This window comes from Tauraco erythrolophus, chromosome 3, assembly GCF_009769465.1.
Source record: "Tauraco erythrolophus isolate bTauEry1 chromosome 3, bTauEry1.pri, whole genome shotgun sequence".
Classification (NCBI taxonomy): domain Eukaryota; kingdom Metazoa; phylum Chordata; class Aves; order Musophagiformes; family Musophagidae; genus Tauraco; species Tauraco erythrolophus.
The window spans coordinates 36,649,842-36,668,130 of NC_141467.1; the positions used below are offsets into that span (position 1 = coordinate 36,649,842).

An 18,289-nucleotide genomic window follows, 5' to 3' on the forward strand; every position below is an offset into this window, starting at 1 on the left:
AGGAATGGAGTGCATCATAGTATCTGTAGTTGCGGAACAGTGCAAATATGAGTTAGCAACTTTCAGCCATATGAATCTTTGTATGTGCAGTATCTCTATGGCTATGTCGTAAAATACTTCTTTTATAGCTGAATTTTTGTAAAAGTAAATTTGTCAAGTGCTAATAAAAATAGTACTGTAATTAGGGGCCTTGTCTTTCTGCAATGCATACAAAAAGCTTACAGCTTTTACTACCAGTGTCAGACTTTTTTCTTAATTCTGGGTTTTAAAACTTATGTACTAGGTAATCATATTAAAAAAAAAACCCTTGTAAATAATTTTTACAATATCTGGGACCACTGGGGTTTCTGCAAGGAAATAATATGTGACCTTTCAGAGTGCGTCAGAACCACTGTAGTAGTAGTGTGTCAGGAAGTTAATTGTCAGTTATTGACTGGCTACGCGTTTTTGATAGATCAGCCAACTGTATACTCTTTATTTATTTATTTATTTATTTCATCTTAAGGTGTGAGACCAATAAACAATCGCAGGAAGAAAACGAGGAAGTTGAGGTGCGTATTTTTCCGTTAATGGGTTGCTCCAGTTTACAAATAGTTGGGCAAGTAATTACTTTGATATGTGATTGGCAATGATGTTTGCTTTTGCTTATTCAAATTAATAGTATTATTGACAATAAATTAGCTACGTGTTACTAAGCAAAACTGTTAAGAACAAGGTTTTTCCTACTTTGTAAGGAAGATGCACGTACACATTTATACAAGCATTTCATGCACATTTCATACAAATAATTTAATAACCATAATAGTAATAATAATTACTGTTTAATTTTAGTTATAATTACTGCACATAATAGATCTCCAAACTTTTTTTTTATATTAAACAGCAAGAATTTCCAGCAAATCCTGAAGAATTCACTAGTCAAGCAGAACTGTTGGGTTATTTGGTGAGTGTTATATCTTACCTTGCAATGTAATTTTTGAAAAAAAAAAGATTTCACAGAATTATAAAGTATAAAATGGCGCAAGTAACATGAAAGCCAAAATGTACGCAGTCTGCTAGTCTAACAACGTGTTTTGTCAGAAGGTAGGATTGAGAATAAAATTAATATAACGGAATTTATAATATATCTATTCAGTCTAAAGTTTCAAGACAGGTTTTTTGCCAAAGTACTGTTTTACTGTCAAAAGAATGACTTGCATTGAAAATCAATGCATTTTTCTCAACCATAGCTTAACTCCACTCCTGAACTACGTGCTTATGTAAAATGACCTTTTATAATTGGTCTATCATTTTCAAATGAGGAATTTGGAACGATGTAATTCAATAATGGAAGGAAGCAGAATGAAGAAAAATACCTGAGGTACGCAGAAAGGAAAGAACCAATTTTTAAGAAATAAAATACACGTCGTATACTCAAAAAAAAAACCCTAAACTAAAAAACTCTACCTATTTCCTTTGTAAAGTAAATGGCAGAACACGTGAGTTATGTTCAGTTATTGAAAAGGCATGTTATGTATACATTCACAATAGGAATACGGTCAGGAAGAGTGGAAAACTAGCAGTTGCCAGTTGTTAGATGTATGAACATTTGCGGTTTTGCATATAGAAATAGTGGTTTTATTAAATGCATCAGTGACAAACTGCACAAAAATCTGTACTGATAGTTGCTGTGACTCCGCTATTGCATGGTAATTTAAGCGCTATTAACGATCATAAAATCTTTTTTCCCCTTTTTCATAGGGAATTATTAGGTGTAAAAGTTGCACCTTGCTAATAAAACTTCAATTTGTGTTCAGGCATCCTCTTGCTTAGTATGATTGTCCTCCAGAAATGAAAGAGGACTTTTGGGAATGTGATTGGAACAATGTTCTGTTATGGAAAGTCTGAAAATTATTTAATATTAGCGTATACAGTCCTTTTTTTAAAGCTGCATTATGTGTTTCTATTGTTGTTGGATTCAAAAAGTTTCTTATGTAATGGAAAGTAATTTTGCAAGAATCTTTTTTGGATTTGCTGTTCATATCATGGAATAATTCCAGTTGTTCAATAATTATCTATACGTATACTTTTTTTTAATGGCGAAAATCAGCATACTCAGCTTTGTCATTAAAATAATTGTATTTCTTTTGTTACCTGATAGCAGAGATATCTGTGCCGAAGTTAATTTTCTTTTTCTGCCTAGTTTTTGACAAGATTTTTAAATATAACTTGTGCAAACCAGGAGAGATAAATACTGTTAGTGTTAAAATATAACTGCTATATTATGCTGGCACATACGAACTTCATGCTACTTTTTATGACTCTTTTCCATTGACGGAAGCATTGAAAGGTGTTTCTTTCTAACCCAGAAGACTTTCAATTGTTAGGACAGACCTGCAGTTCTGTTACGTTGTGCCCAGTGGAGGTTTTTTCAGCAGAACTTTATTAGTATAGACAAGAGGATGAGACATGTAGCACTGTCTGTGAGGGCTGTTGGCGCTAGAACTTGCTCCCCTTCTAGAGTTTCAGAGCTTCAAAGACTGGTTTTTCCTTAGGTTTATTGGGAAGAAGAAGGTTAGTAAAAGGCAAGACAACATATATCTTTAAATTCAGTAGTGTTCTGGCTTTTTGCTGCTTTCTAGAAAAATGGGTTATGGCTATATTGGCTCAGGGAAGTTGTACACATTCCCTTGTATGCAGGTATCTTGGGGAGAGATCAAAATACTTAAGGAAATCAAGTATTTTCCTGTATGTATTTCCAGGCATGTTCTTGGTTTGTTCCTTTTCAAAGGATTGTATTGGATAGCTGCCGCTTCTTTCTGTTAGGATCCTCTTCCATTCCACCTCCCCACCCCCAATTTATGGGATTAAAAGTAAAAACTGTGTTTGCTCTGTAACTTCAGCCATGTCTGACAGAAGGATAGAGACATAAAAAATGAGGTTTCTGCAGGTTTTGTTTATACATGGTGATACTTTAATGTTTCAGAGTGAACATTTTTATATCGTGTGTTGTTTTGTTTTGTTTTCTTCCTAGCAAAGTTTTGAGATACTGAATGAAGATGATGCTTCATTTATCCTAAAAGTTACACAGACTCTTACAGATGCACTGGTGGAATATCGTCAGCAGGCAGCATCAAACAAAGTAATGTGGATTTTGTTTGTTTTGTTCTACAGATCTGTAGATTCTTGTGATTATACATTTTTATTATTACAGCTAGTAATTAGTTTAATTGAAATTGCTGTGGAGACTGTATTGTAAGTTTTGCCCATTAAATATTTTAATTTTTGCAGTGATGATAGGATAAACTTAGAGCTTTTCTGTTGAGGAGTCTTAATGCTTTCTGTTCAAAGGTGCTTACTTTTTTTTTTTTAAATAGAAGCTAAAAATCATCTTGTCTCTTATTTACCATGCTTTTTCTTACATCAAAGTTTTTCTGATATTTTTGCCTCTTTTCAATTCTAACTTAAGCTTTTCTCATTTCTGCTGACCTCCCTGACACTCTTGTTCTGTATCCCAATTCCATTCCCAGCCTTCAGTTCATTCACCATGTAATCGAGCATTGTTGACATCAATTTTCTTTCTTATACAACTTTTGGTCCTGTTCTTTGGATGCCTCCCTTTGAGGTCTCTTTCTTTCTCCACTATTAGAAACCCCTTTTTTCCCGTTTTTTCTCTTGTTGGTGATCCACTTAACATCTTTGTCATAGGAAATGTTATTCCTTATCCCTCCCAGTGTTTCTTGCAGAATTGTCACTATTGAACAGACCTCATTCAACACAACAGCTACTTCTACTACTACCACTACTTAACTAGTAGCTGTTCTTTATTTAAAGAGTGAGCTTAAGTGGAAAATGCCAAATGAGGGTAAGTACCAGCCAACAAGCTGGAGAGAATCACAGAAGTGACACTTCAAGAAAAAAAAGTTTTGTTTGTTTTTTGTTGTTTCTTTTTTTTGTCTTAAAAAGCCTTTCTTAATTCAGGACTTTATTACAAAGTTTATCTTTGTTCTTTATATTCCGTCTTCCCTCTATTGATTGCTTTCTGCCCCAAAGGAAGTACTTCTCCATGATAAATTCAATGCCTGTAGTTCTTATTATTTACTGCTTTTCCCTTCCTCATTAAGCTTACTTTCACCTTGTTCCTGCTGTTTTTTCCATAAAGGATTTTGTGGATTTATCCATATGGAAGGAGGGCAAAATCTGATATGTTACTTCAGTTAGAACTTGATTGTTCTGTAACTTGTAACCCACTAGTTATAGAAAAATAAAATGTTGTCTCACTTTAGGATTTTTTTAGTATTCTAAACTGTGATCTTTCAACTGGTAATTTTTTTTTTTTCTGAGTGTAAAATGCTTCCTTTTTAGATCTGACAGGTTGAGAATTAGGCTCTGTAAGTATCACTTCTTGGCCTAATACAGTACTGTTTCAGATGTAGAGAGATACAGTGAGCAGTGTCACACATACATAGAAGTTCATTACCAGCTGCACGATTTTCAAAGAAATACTTTATTTTTCAGATTTAGTAGCAGAAATACTGGTCTCTTATTTGGTTTGTGATCATTAAAAATGTAGTAGTTCATCATTTCAAGAGGTTGTCTTGATAAAATTCTGAACACAACTTTATTTGAACTCGTAGGACCTCTTAGATACTGAATATAATGGAGAAGCAGGATTGGAATATTCCACAGAACAGTCTGGCCTGACTTCAGCAGGTATTAGTGACTGATACTGGTAACGTTGGCTTTGCAATCTTGAATGTGCTTTAATCTTAACACTGAACCTTGCATAAATTTTAGTAAGCCTTTTTTTTCCTGCTTCTCTAAAAGCAGAGCTTAAAAGCAGAATAAAGTCAGGGTCAAGTAGCATAAATTACTAGTTTTGAGGGTTTTTTCCCATCCTCTACAAATGTTAGAAAGGGCAGACTATTCAAAAACATTCATTCCACTTAACTATAGGATTTGGTGAGAAATTGCATTAGTATCGACTCAGACTTTCCTCTGTCCATAGGTAACTGTTTCTAAGGAGGCTTTCAAAGTTTAACTCTGGCTGTTTTTTTTTTCCTTTTCTTTTTCCTGCCATTTCTTTCCCTTCTTGGAGAAGAAAAGGCTTAGTGCAGGTCTACTCCAATCAAGATGTTAGTGGAAACAAAATTATTTTGTATAGGATGGATAATTCTGTTTAATACTTGAATATTGCAGCTACTTGGCCTTAATATTTCTGATTAATGTTTTCAAAGAATCTTGGATTTCTTTGAGGTAATTTGCTTCTTGATATAAACAAATGGTTATTTTTTCAAGCATAGGAAGTACAATCATATGCTTGGAGAGGCAAAATACCTAGAATACTAGTGAAGCTATTTTGTATATTTTTTTTTTCTGTGCAATGTCAATTTTCTTTTTTTCTAGGAAGTTTAGCTTTTGAAAACCTCAATTAATACAATGCTAATAACAAAAATTGCAAAGGCTTATAATATATGAGACTTGGAACTTCTAGTTCGTTTTTGTAAGCATAATGGAAATAGCTTTCAGCCACCTCCCGACCCTTGTGTGGTGGGGAAGCTTGAGAATCTTCTCTTACTGAAAAGCAGTATTTCTCTTTTTTAAGACTATGCAAGCAGCCGATCAGCTAAGCAGTCGTTATCAGTAAATGAAGATGATGAACCCCAAAACTTTTCAACTGTCTCTTTGGAAACAGTCTATGAAAACAACATCACTACTGAATTTTTGAACAGTGTAAGAAATATGAATGTTGAGGAAGTTACTGCTACTCTACACAAAATAGCAGCAGCAAATCCGGCTTTTAGAGGTAATTCACGTATACATGTATATATATATATATACACACACGTATATATAAAAATATACATAATATAATTTTGTTATCTCTGTGAAATATTAAGGACTATATGGGTCAAACAACTTTTCAGGAGGACTGAAGAGACTTTTATTTTTTTCCCCTTTTAACTTCTGCAGGATCCAGTTTGGGAATTCTAATTCAAAATGTTTGCCTTCCCATGAAGGTGTTAAGAATTGCTGAATTTCTTTTTAAGTTCTTTTCTCATTTGTGCATAGTAACATTTCATAGAATCATAGAATGGTTTGGGTTGAAAGGGACCTCAAAGATCATCTAGTTCCAACCCCGCTGCCATGGGCAGGGACACCTTCCACTACACCAGGTTGCTCAAAGCCTCTTCCAACCTGGCCTTGAACATGTCCAGGAATGGAGCATCTACAACTTCTCTGGGCAACCTGTTCCAGTGCCTCACCATGATGAGTGAAAATTTTTTTCCTTATATCTAATCTAAATCTCCCCTCTTTCATTTTTAAGCCATTGCCTCTTGTCTTATCACCATATACCCTTGCAAAAAAGTCCCTCTCCAGCTTTCCTGTAGGCCCCCTTTAAGTACTGGAAGGCTGCAATAAGATCACTCCGGAGCCTTCTCTTCTCCAGGCTGAACAGCCCCAACTCTTTCAGCCTGTGCATGGTGAGAGATAATAAACTGAAATCAAGCATATTGTTATTAGAAAAAAGCAGAATCTTTTGTCTGTGATGTAACTGGTGAAACAATGACTTTGGGAATGCCAACAGCAATGAAATTTTTACTTATTGATTCCTGAAGGAACTGTATATGCACAGTAACAGAAATTATAATGAATCAGAGACAGGTAGTCTTTCTTTTGCTTACAAGTTTCTAATTCAGCTACTAAACCTTCTCATGTCTCCAGTCAACTGCTGCCCTTTCTTCAGAAGCTTCCTATGTACGTTTCTAAGCTGGTCAGAGCATGTTTAGTATCATCAGGGTAAAAAAAAGAATGCTGAAGATGAGTACATTGTAGAGAAGCTTAGGATACTCTTTGCCTGAGTGCTCTCTGTGGAAGAAACTGGGGAGACTGTAATCCATGCTATAACCTCTCCTTGGGCACATGTATGTGCACACAACTCTGCAGAGTATCAGTTTGGAATGGAATTTCTGGAATAAATTGGCAACATGTAACCATTTGCTGCTTCCATGGTTTTAACTCTTCCATGAATATCACCTGGTCCTCAGGACCTCCAGAACAAAACGGTAAAGTTACTGATAAGTAGTGATTTCTCCCATAAAGCTTCCTTTGGAACCTGAAAATTTGTAGGTGGCAAATGTGGTTCTCTTTTTATGTATGTTTCCCTTTTATTAAGGTTTCGTTGTGTGTTCAGCACAGCTGCTTGCTCACTGCCCCCTGCAGCTGGACAGGGAAGAGAATAGGAAGGAAAAAAGTGAGAAAACTTATGGATCGTGATAAAGACAATGTAAGAAGTGAAGCCAAGGAGGAGGGGAACAAGTGATACAAATACAAACCCTCAGCACTTCCCACAAGCAGACTGATACCCAGCTGGTCTCTGAGCAACAGCCACCTTGGAAGCCAACCCTATCCCCTTGCCTCCCTGTTTGTTTTTTTTTTTTCTGAGCAGAATGTATGGAATATCCCTTTGGCCAGTTTGAGTCAGCTATACCAGCTGTGTCCCCCACCAGTCTTTTTCCCATCCCAACCCACTCACTGTGGGGGTGCAGAGTGGGAAAGAGAGAAAGCCTTGACACTGTCTAAGCACCGTTCAGCAATTGCCAAAACACTGGTGTGGTGTGTCATCAACACTGTTTTGGCCACAAATACGAAACACAGCACCATACAGGCTGCTATGAAAAATTTTCATTCCATCCCAGCAAAGAGCAGTACAAGGTTCCATGTGATCTTTGAAACTGCTAGCTTCTCTTGGATAGGTGAACAGAAACGATTTAGAAAAACAAAGCAGGAATTAGTGGACACTTGGAAAAATATGATCTGCTTAGAGTGGTTGGGGGATAATGAAAATGGCTTTTTGTGATAAGAAATCCTTCCTTACAGACTTTTGGAGTTGTTTGAAAAGGGTCAGCAAAGGAGTCAGACAAAGGGAATCCAGTTCATATAGTCTGTTTGGAATTCCAAGGAGCTTTGGATAGATACCCTAATCAGAGGCTTTTAAGGGAACTAAATGGCTGTGGGAAAAGATGGAAATCCTTGCATTGTTTAAATAATAAACAGATAACAAATAGGCAATTACTTTTTACAATGAAAGAGGTTCCAATAGAGAACTGTGTGCCAGTGCTTAAGACCGGTGCTGTTTAATATCTTCACAAATTACCTGGAAAAAGGAATAAGTATCTGGATGACAAAATTTTGTGATACGATGTTATTAAAACAGTTGAAGTGTTGATTAATTGACAAATTTCAAAAGCCTTTTCATCAGATCAGTGGAAATACTAACTTATCAATGTCAGAAAAATACATTGAATACAAGGAATTAAGGAAAGAATGGAAAGCAAGATGAGAGGTCATCATTTTGCTGTTGCACAAACTCTCACTTTCCCTGTATCTGGCATAGGGCATGTATTTCTGTTTCCCTTATTTCAGATAAAGGACTTTATTGCTGCAAAAAGTTTAGAGAAGGCAACAAAATACGGGAATATCTTCCATAAAAGAAGCAATAGAAAGCTAGGACTCTTTTTGGCCTGGAAAAGAGATGACTGAGAGATTTTATAAGAGATTTATAAAATCTGAAGTGGATGGAGGTGACAGACAGAACTCTTGTTATTTCCTATTGCTTTTGATCCGTAAACTTGGAGTAGTGAGGGAATCCAACTTCAAAATAGACAGAAAGAGACATCCAGTAGGTGGATGATCTATGGAGCTCCTTGCAAAAAGATGCTGTGGATACAAAAATATTATGTGTCCTTGTCTTCGCTGTCTGGGCCAGACTGGACAAGTGTTTGGAAGTGGGACCAGTTGAGGGCTTCTGGAAAGTCTGCCCTATCAGACTTGGAAAGTTTCCTGAGCTGAAGGCGATCTGAGACTGAGAGAATGCAATATTCCCACACCCCACCAAGCATTAGGCACACTTGCTCTGCTCTTACTCCTCCCTTAGTACTTGGTTATGGCCACTGAATGGTTATTATTACCACTTCAGCTGTCCGTGTGTTTCTCCTTCTCCTCTCCCCCTCCTGAAGTCATGAGCATTAGTTTCATCAAAGCAACGTGGCCTTCTTCCTTGCGTTCGAAAGAGGACGCTTTGACTTACTGTTACAGTGATAAAATCAAGCACTTTTGGTCAGGCTTTCTTGATTACCAGCTGCAGATCTTTGAAAGTTGGAGCCAAAGCAGAGGGGCAAGACAGACCCTTGAACTGGACCAGTACGGTTGTTGGTAGCAACATACAGTTCCAGTTTCCAGGCACATTCTGATTGTGAACATTTAAGATATTTTTCGTTTAATATGAAAAGATCCAAACTTATGTCAACATCTAAATGTTTCACTAACTTGAAAAACTTGTGGTTTTAAATGTATTTTATCATCAGACCACTTATTTTCTGGTTTTGTTTGTTTGCCTTTAACTAAGGAATTGATATTCCGAATGTTATAAGGATCCTGACTGAAAGCGGAACTCTGAGAAGACCAAGAAATGGCAGCACACAGTGACATGGTAGTTAATGGAGTTAATATAGCAATGTTTACTCTCTCTAAGTTTGAGATTGACTTTCTATTAAATGAAACAACAATGTAGCTGATTTTGCTATGTTCAAATTTTGTACAGTGTTATTTTAATTAAATTAATAACTTGGGGTTTAGATTTTTGTTATTTATTTCTCCACATGGCTGAAGTTTCTATTATATAGAAATACTCTATTTCTATGTCTTTCTATTTGTTGAAAGGTTGTAATGCTCATGTTCATTCTTTCCATGCTAAAACATAATTTTAAAACAGCTGTTGTTTTTCTCAATATCATTAAATACTATACATTGACAGTCTGATCTCTTCTTATTGTTGGTTCTCTTACAAAGAGTTATCAACAGAATGAACTACTGCAGTCAGCAGTACAAATTCATCCCACAACAAATACTTGGAAGTTATTCTCTGTGGCTGCTGGGCCTGACTCAAAAGCTTCTGTAATCAAAAATCCCCTCCCCATGTAAGGATTATGAATAGGTGTCTACATATTTTTTTTTTAAATAAAGATTAAAAATAATAATAAAAAGTTCAGTTCAGAGTTGAGAATTGCCTGGATTATAGCCAATTTAAGGAGCCTAGATAATTGGAAGTTTTAGCTAAGTCAGCAGACGGTGACTATACTTCAAATTCAGAGATATGTCCCAAGAGATCTAACCAGAATACGGTGAAGAGGCACGGATATGGTAATGGAAGTATCTTTTGTCTTCTCTTATTCCACCAATACGAGAATGAACTGAAATCTGGTTTATATTGTCCTTCAATCCAGGCTCTTCCAACGTGAACTTTTTTCCAACTAAAGTAGTAGTGGTTTTGACTGAACGTAAAGGTCTACATATTAATGACTACTACTTTTGGAGGATGACGGAAAATGTTTTGGATGGTTACAAATTGGGGGAAAAAAAAAAAACTTTTCCAAATTAAATTGTGTAATTACAATTTTCTTCCTGCTCGTGATGTTGGATAGCATTCAGTGGTTCTAATTAAAGCTCTTCAGCTTTGCAGCCAAATGCTGGTATAATATAGACATGCTGGGGCCAGATGGTAAATGAACCTTTTAATGTTAACTTACTTTTTTTTTTTTTTTTGAGATCTGGATGGAATTGAGAATCCTCATCCTGATGGTTTCACATCTTCAGATCATGGAATGCAAGACACCATGAAAATAAGATAACGAAGAAAGCAGCAACAGAATTGGTTAGTTTTCTTCTATGAATGCACAGGGATGAAAACAGTTCAGTGTCAATTAAACACAAAGTGCTGCTTTAAAGAATTTGTGAATAATTCCTAGAGTGCCTCTAGATATGTTTTTGTCAGAAGCAGAGGTGGAACCAGAGCTCTTACAGCTCATTTACTCTATAATAAGGGCACTGTTAATGCCTGCTTAATGGAGATTAACTCGATCAGTAGAAACGTCTTTTAGGTGGTACGAAATTCTGAATTCTGTTTCTGTCATACAGAAGATAAAAGCAGAAACATCTTTTTTTTTTTCCTCATTTTCAAAGTGCATAACATTCTATTAATTAAAATATTAAAATCAGAATGCTCAGCTGTCATAAATGGCCATCTCTGGGACAGCGTCTTTTTTAATGTTGGAATACTTCCCAGTGGAAATAAAGTTAAAATAAAGTTGAAATTACTTGGATTTGAGTCTTTTTTTCCCCTTGGTGCAAGAGCAGCATGCTGAAAATGGAAAGACCACTAAATCCATAGCACGCTGATACAAAATGCTTTGAATGATATGCTGCAGGGTGCTGCTGTGCTTCTCAAAGACAGCGGAGAAAACGTAACTGCACAAAAATCATGAAGTGTATGCTTCTAGCAATGTTTTCTGTGAACATAGCCTAACATAGTCTATTCAGTTGTACAGTTTTTTTCCCCTTAAACTTTTTTTTTTTTCTGGTGCAAATAGAGGCTGCAAAAGAGATTATTTTGTTCTTGTATCTGCCTGTGTTTTGTGATGGCTTGGCATATTCTCATACTAATGCAAAACTGTATGTTTGTTACAAATAATTTTTAAGGATAATGTTTTACTTGTGCCAGAATTGCAAAGTAAGGAAAAAAGGCATTCTCTTTGCTAATAATGCCTAAATGATGTTGCTGACTGTGTTCAATATTATACGTTTTGATCGTTTTTCACAATAACAGCAAGGCAGACATCTAGGGTAACTGGAGAATTAGTAAAATTAAAACTTGAGAGGTAGTAAGAAAAATTAAACCAAGAGACAATAATTTTTTCTTTCAGCTTTACACATTTTACTCAGAGACCACAGAGCTTTGGGGAAATGATCTCTAACAAAAAAACACAGAACTTGTACTCCTCTTGGAAGGCAGAAGTAGAAAGGAGAAGGGTATTCACAGGTGAATGGATAGGAAATGAAAAGTTCTGAATGTGCAGCAGAAGAGTTACTGTGTGGTGTAGATGGTGATGATCTCTGTTACTAGACAGGTGTGGAAACATCCTCCTCTTTTGCTTCTAGGATTGTGCTCTGTCCTTCTGACTTACCTTACCCCTTTTGAAGCAGCAAGCCCCATACTGTAAATTTGATATAGGTATCAGTGTACAAAATGATATAGTGTGCCTGATGGTCTGATGCTATACGTGAAACCTGAAATGCTAATGATGGCTCTGCATTGCCTTCACCAAAATTCTCTTCTAAACGTTTTCCAAGTCTGTAAACACAGATTATCATTAATGCATTCTTGTTGGAGGAAATGAGACACAAATCAAGAGCTAAAGTAGCTGGGCTCAAAGAAGGCATGAAGGCAATCCTATTACTTACTATAAGTAAGAAGCCTGAGCCAAGATATCTCTGATTCCAGTAATTAAAATGACGTAATGCCTTGTGTGATGGGATGCTGGCATCTTGCAGTGCTGTTGAACTTCTATCAGTCGCCCATGTTGGTTCAACTCGAACTAGTGCAGTGTAATTACTTGGATGACCTGGCTGGATTGTTCTCCTGGCTGATGCATTAAGGCAAGATATATCACGATGCGGTTCGAGGAGACGGAAACCAGTGAGAACTGGAGGTCAGTTCAAAGCTACTTGAACGCTCCGCTGCAAAAGCGTCTCCTCCCGTTTAGAAGCTTTTGTCAGGCTGCGAAGTAGAAAATGCGTCTCCGAGTATCTTAGGAAGCTGGTGTGAGAAAAAAAACTGACGAGGCTGTCACGGCTCACTCCTTCACCAACTGACTGCTCTACTATATATATATAATATATATATTTAAGCGATCCTGTGGATCGTTTCCGTTGCTTTGTTTAGCAGATTGCTTTGCCCGCGAAGAACTCTCACCACAGGAAAGGGCGACCCTGCTGTAACCCGTCGCCGGAGAGCGCACCACTTCGCGGGAAAGAAAAACAAATCCTCGCGCTGTTCTCCCGCGGCTGAAAGCCCGCCGGCTCACCACCCTCGGTTGGGCTCATTCCCGGCGCTCCCGGGCGGCTCCCGCCGCGCCGCTCGCCGCCCCTGCAGGTGGCGCCAGCGCCTCGGCCCCCGTGGCGCGGGCAGGAAGCGCGCTCCTTCCCGCGGGGGGCGGGCGCCGGCTGCGGCCGCTCACGTGGGCGGCCGTTTCCGGGCAGGTCCTCGGGGGCGGAAGGGGGCTCGCGCTGCCGCGTGGTTGGTGAGTGGCCGGTGTGGCGCGCGCGGGGCTCGGTGGCGCTGCCGCCGCCGCGCGGGGGGAGGAGGCGCGCGGCGCGGCCCGGCCTGTCCCGGCCCGGCCCGGGGGCGCGGCCGGCGGCCGCCGCGCTCGCTCTGCCCTGCGCTGGCGGCCGCCTTTTGTGTGACCCACCCCCTTCCCGTACGCTCCTGCGCAGGGCGGCGGGAAAGCGTGAGCACAGCCGGGGCGTGCCGCTCTTGGGGAACCGGCGGCCTCGGCGCCCCCGGCCGCGGGTGTCGTCGTCGCCCGCCGCCCCTGCCCCACCTCCCCCGGGGTGCGTGCCGCTGCTCGCCCGGCGGCTTCCCTCAGCCGCCGCTCCCGCCTCGCCTGCCGCTGGCGAAGCCCTGGCTCTTCTCCGGCGCGGCTGCGGGGGTTCCCGGGAGCCGAACTCGCGGCCTCCCCGCCGGGAGCCCCGGCTCCGGGCGGGCACTAACGCGCTTCATTTAAACGCCTCGTAGAGCGACTGGAGCGGAGTGAAGGGAAACGGCGCTTCGGGATCAAGCGGAAAGATGTCCCGGGACGGTGAGGAAGGTGGTTCAACGGCCTAGACCTGCGGGAGGAGCCGCCTCCGCTTCGGCCGCGCTGTGGCTCTGGGGTACGGCGCTGGGGCGCGTTGGGGCTGCCGGGTGTTGCGGGGACCGGGAGCGCCGTCCCGCGCGGGAGCCTCGGGGCTGCTTGCGAGTGAGCTTCGCCCTTCGCTGGGAGAGAACTCGTCCCCGTGGGAATCTTTGTCAGATGAGAGGAGTTAGGGCATGCACCATACCTTCTGGTTTCTCAGGATTTTCCTGATTGCTTGAGCTCGTAAATGTGTGTTGGTAGCAAGATTCCCTGAGGACACTGCCTCAGAGCTGCAAGGGAGTCAATTGCAGGTAAAGCAGCCGCTCCTTTTGGTTGCTCTCTGTTTCCTTAAGCCTGATGCGAGGCTGGCAGTGGGACTCCTGAAGTAGCTCCTGAAAAGTGCTGCGTACAGCTTTACGTTAAAGGAAAGTAGTATTGATTTGAGGTTATTTTAATGTTTGGGATTGTAAAACTGTAGTAGTGCGGAAACTGTTAGGTGCACTTAGCTCAGTCCTGTTGGAGAAGGGCCAACAGGGTTGGAGTCAAAAGGCAAACAGTTGTTTCAGCGAGAAGTTTCATTAAAATTTGTGCATAATTTCATAAGCTGTATACAGTTTTACTTAATGTCTCATTGCATGGACGCTGTGGTGTTTACATGATTTTGTAACCATTTTATCTCTGGTTTAGTGTGGTACATATGAATTGGAAATACATGTGTTTAGATTTCTAGTAAACTGTTTCCCAAATATGTAGTGCAAGGTAAACTATGGGGGTTTTTTTTGTTTCAGTAGGAGAAAGCATATTTTCAAAGCCTTCTCCTTTAAAAGAACTTAATTGACTTTGTTCAGGGGTGTGCCTGCCTATATTGTAAAGCTTTTAATGCTAATTGGAAGCCAAACATTTTATCTTGCAGAGTGGGGCTTCCTAAATGTCTCCATTAAAACAAGCTTTGCAAGTGGAAATAACATTCATTTCAAAGGGTTCTAGTGGTTTGCATATGTCTTGCGATCAAGTAATGAAAATCTTGCTGTAGTTCTTCCCTAAAAGATGCATATGGTAAAAATCAAAAGCTTATAAACCCATTGTTGTTGTACTTGGATGCTAAAGGACGTTTTTGTTTTGACACCAAACCCCGAGTCTTTTTTAAAGCCCTTTCAGTTGATGAGTTACTTAGGCTAAATTTACACTTTGATTAAAGTGATCTTGCCTACAGCTGTTTTAAGCTAGCATGTGAAAAGCAGAAATTAAGTTATAGTCAAATGTTTGTGTAATCAGTTGTTTAAATTATTTTAAAAGAACAGAAAATGAGAATTGGATTTAAAACATTACTTCATGATTATCCTGATGATATGTGTATGAAATACTGTAATACAGCACGAATTTAGAGTTTGAAGTCCATCGGGCAAATCAGCTGTAGAATTCTATTTTCTAGAGTGAATGATGATCATCATAAAAGAATCATTATTTGGATATTTTATTTAGAAATTTCTAGGTTTGGTCAGCTGTATTGTTTTGCTTTTTTTCTTTTTGTAGTAAGCTTTGTCTTTAAATTTTGAACTTTGTACTCGTAGCTCTTTTCTGTATTTCAGATGCTAAGAATGTACAAAACCTAGTTACCCAAATTGTCGTTTGAAGGAAAGGAAAAAAAAAAGTTTATGTACCTGGCAGAATGGACCTCTCTAGTGTGCACAGTGCAATCTGGAAATATTCAGATTTCCAGCTCTACAAACTACCTGTTTGTAAACTTGTGAGATGTTAAGCCTCAACATCATAATGGCTTTGTGCTTGTCTCCCCTTTCCCCCTTTTAAATTGTAAATAATCCGTACAGCCACTTCTAGGAGTCATCAGACTGTGGATTCATGGGCTTAATTATCAGAAATATAGGCACAATTTGTATGGGATGTTGAGAAGTACAGAGATCGAGGGAAGGAAGATGAAATAAAGGAACTTGTGTTGTAATGTATGTTTGTTTTTATAAATCTAGTAGAATTAAGAGTACTTTTATCAGTACAGATATATCAAAACCAAAAGCAACTGATGTGCGGGGTTTAATTTGTTTTAGCTATTGTTCATCTATTCATGTCTGTACAACTTCTAAGTACAGCTGCTCATGCTGCCTTATTTCTTACGCCCTATTAAGTATGACTTAGTTTTTCAGTCTCCTTTTACTCGATATGTGTCCATTTAACCTTCTTCCCCCACCATTCTTTCTAGTTATTGTTTTTAAATGCACAGACTAGACTTTTCATTGTGTAGTGGAAGTTTTCTTAGATTGTTGTGTGCTGCTGTTATCAATGAAGGCTTGATTAAACCCATGATTTTACCTGTGCAGACTGTGTGCTATTAGTGATTGACTTGGTAAACAATGTACAAATTAATGAAACAGTTCACGGAGCTCTTTTGACATGACAAGAGTCAGCTATGTAAAAAGTTGCTTTACTGGCAGGAACTTTTTAAAACAAACCCAAACCAACAACTTAAAGCAGTGGAAGATACAGATACTTCAGCGATCTTTTTCAGTAAAGTAGTTCTCAAAACAAAGACAACCAAAGGAGCAGGAAAATGTTTTCTGGACACTAAAACAACAGTTGTACTGGGTCAGCCTGCATGCCTGTTTAGCCTAGCATCTTGTCTTAGGAGCAGACACTAGTTTATGCATAGGAAAAAGCATTAAAAACAGTAGCCTCTGTTAGGAAGTTGCTGCTCATTGGTGGAAAAAATACTTGTTTGTAGTGTGTTTAATCAGATTAAAATTCTGAATATCTTTTTGCAGAGAATCAGAATGACTAAAAAAAGGAAACATCAAGAAGATTTCCAGAAAGTGAAATTAAAAGTTGGGAAAAAAAAACCTAGACTAGAGAATGCAACTGATACTACCTTCAAAACAAAGGCCATACAAATTCCTGAGCAGCTTAAAGAAGATGGAGTGCTTCCTACACAAAATAGAAAGCTTAACATAAAGGTACACTGTGACATTACGTTCTGAAGTGACAGAAGATTACTTGTTATTTATCTAGGTTTACTATGTTTACTAGAGTTTAGGAAAATAAGCCTTAAAGCCCAGGGGAGTATCTGAATACAGCCTCTCTGTCCTTGACAGTAAGGTAACCCATGAATTTAATAACTCAAATTGGTGGACCAGCATGTAACCTAAGGGAAAGGTTTTCAGCAATGTAAAAACTAAAATTGCACACTGATTTAAGTATCCAGGATTAACATTTGAGTTTTGAAAGTCTTGAATCATGACTTAAGGACAGGATTTTAAAAAGCAGACTTCCTGAGATGACGTTTTAAAAAAATTTTGCATTTCTTTGTGTGGTGGTTCTGCTTTCCTTCTTTTTCATTGTCTTCTATCTCCTCTCTCTGTTAAGTCAGTTGGGTTGGGCATAAATGTAAGAATGAAGATTATCTAATTACCTGAAGAAAAAGTCGTGATTTCTTGTTTTTGCTGTCATTGAATTTTGACGATTTGTTCATTGTTATGCTTTAAACTGTTATGCTTTTTCTGAACATTTTGTACTGTTAGGAACAGTAGTACGTCATGAGAATAGATTCTGTATTTTTATGTGTTAAAGGAAAATAGATGGGGAAGTTTAAAGAGCTTAAAGTAATAATTTTAGCAAGTATATGTGTTTCTTTCCCTTTAGGATCTGCTTTCACAGATGCATCACTATAGTCCTGGGGTTAAGCATAATGCACTTCTTGGGCTTAAAGATCTCCTGTCTCAGTATCCGTTTGTAATTGATGCACATCTTTCGAATATAATAAGCGAGGTGGCAGCTGTGTTTACAGACAAAGATTCTGGTGTCAGAGGAGCAGCTGTTCACCTGCTGCAATTCTTGGCTTCAAAAATAAGAGCGGAACAGATTGCTCCATTTTTTCCTTTGGTAAGTGCCCATCTCTCCAGTGCCATGACTCATATCAGTGAGGGAATTCAGGAAGATTCATTGAAAGTCTTGGACGTTTTGTTGGAAGCATATCCAGCTCTTCTCACAGACCGCAGCAGTATATTGTTGAAGAATTTTGTAGAGCTTATTTCTCACCAGCAACTGTCAAAAAGAATGAAAAGCAGAGAGAAACTTTCCTGGATGCTCTCTGTTAACCCAAATCGCAGAGTAACTTCTCAGCAGTGGAGGTTGAATGTACTTACCAGGCTCAAGAAATTTCTCCAAGCAGTGGTAGATGGATCCAGTGAAATAGAGGATGAAGGGCTTCAAGAACAAAAGGATAGCCCTCATTCTGTGAGGAACCCCGTATGTATAAGTTGGAAGGCCCATGCAAATAATCAGCAACACATACAACTGTTTCAAAATGGTGGCTTACGACCAAAGATCAACTCATCATTTAGACTGAGGTGAGAAAACGTTAACTAGTTTGGGAATTAATGTCAACTCTGTGATCACAATGTTGAACTGTGGTTCGTTGTTGAAGACAACAATTTAATTTTTATTGTGAGATTGTCCCTTAGCCGTATTTTAGGGCATTTAGTGTAATGTGCAGTCTACTACAGTGGCTTGAAAATATGGAAATACTCAGCAGGTGACTCTGCTGTGCGTATAACGTGAAGTTTCCTGTT

The 18,289-nt window shown here is 38.9% G+C and overlaps 2 protein-coding genes across 4 annotated transcripts in view; both read left to right on the forward strand.

The window, feature by feature from the left end:
* Nucleotides 1-11,101, forward strand: part of LOC147528996 (uncharacterized) — a 28,047-nt gene extending 16,946 nt beyond the window's left edge. Inside the window, 9 exon segments of the mRNA XM_086608516.1 lie at nt 506-551; nt 884-943; nt 2,330-2,398; nt 2,400-2,462; nt 3,014-3,121; nt 4,617-4,698; nt 5,585-5,785; nt 9,389-9,472; nt 10,588-11,101. Coding sequence (XP_086464642.1) covers nt 506-551; nt 884-943; nt 2,330-2,398; nt 2,400-2,462; nt 3,014-3,121; nt 4,617-4,698; nt 5,585-5,785; nt 9,389-9,468 — 709 coding nt within the window. The 3' untranslated portion in view covers nt 9,469-9,472; nt 10,588-11,101.
* Nucleotides 11,102-13,686: 2,585 nt separating this feature from the next.
* TEX10 (testis expressed 10) overlaps nt 13,687-18,289 on the forward strand; it is a 61,089-nt gene continuing 56,486 nt past the window's right edge. For 2 of the 3 annotated variants that reach the window (XM_086608517.1, XM_086608518.1), the window contains exons 1-3: nt 13,716-13,749; nt 16,487-16,675; nt 17,361-18,067. In XM_086608517.1, coding sequence (XP_086464643.1) covers nt 16,496-16,675; nt 17,361-18,067 — 887 coding nt within the window. In that variant the 5' untranslated portion in view covers nt 13,716-13,749; nt 16,487-16,495. Of the gene's footprint in view, nt 13,750-16,486; nt 16,676-17,360; nt 18,068-18,289 lie in introns of all 3 variants that reach the window. The other variant, XM_086608519.1, reaches the window with a different exon arrangement.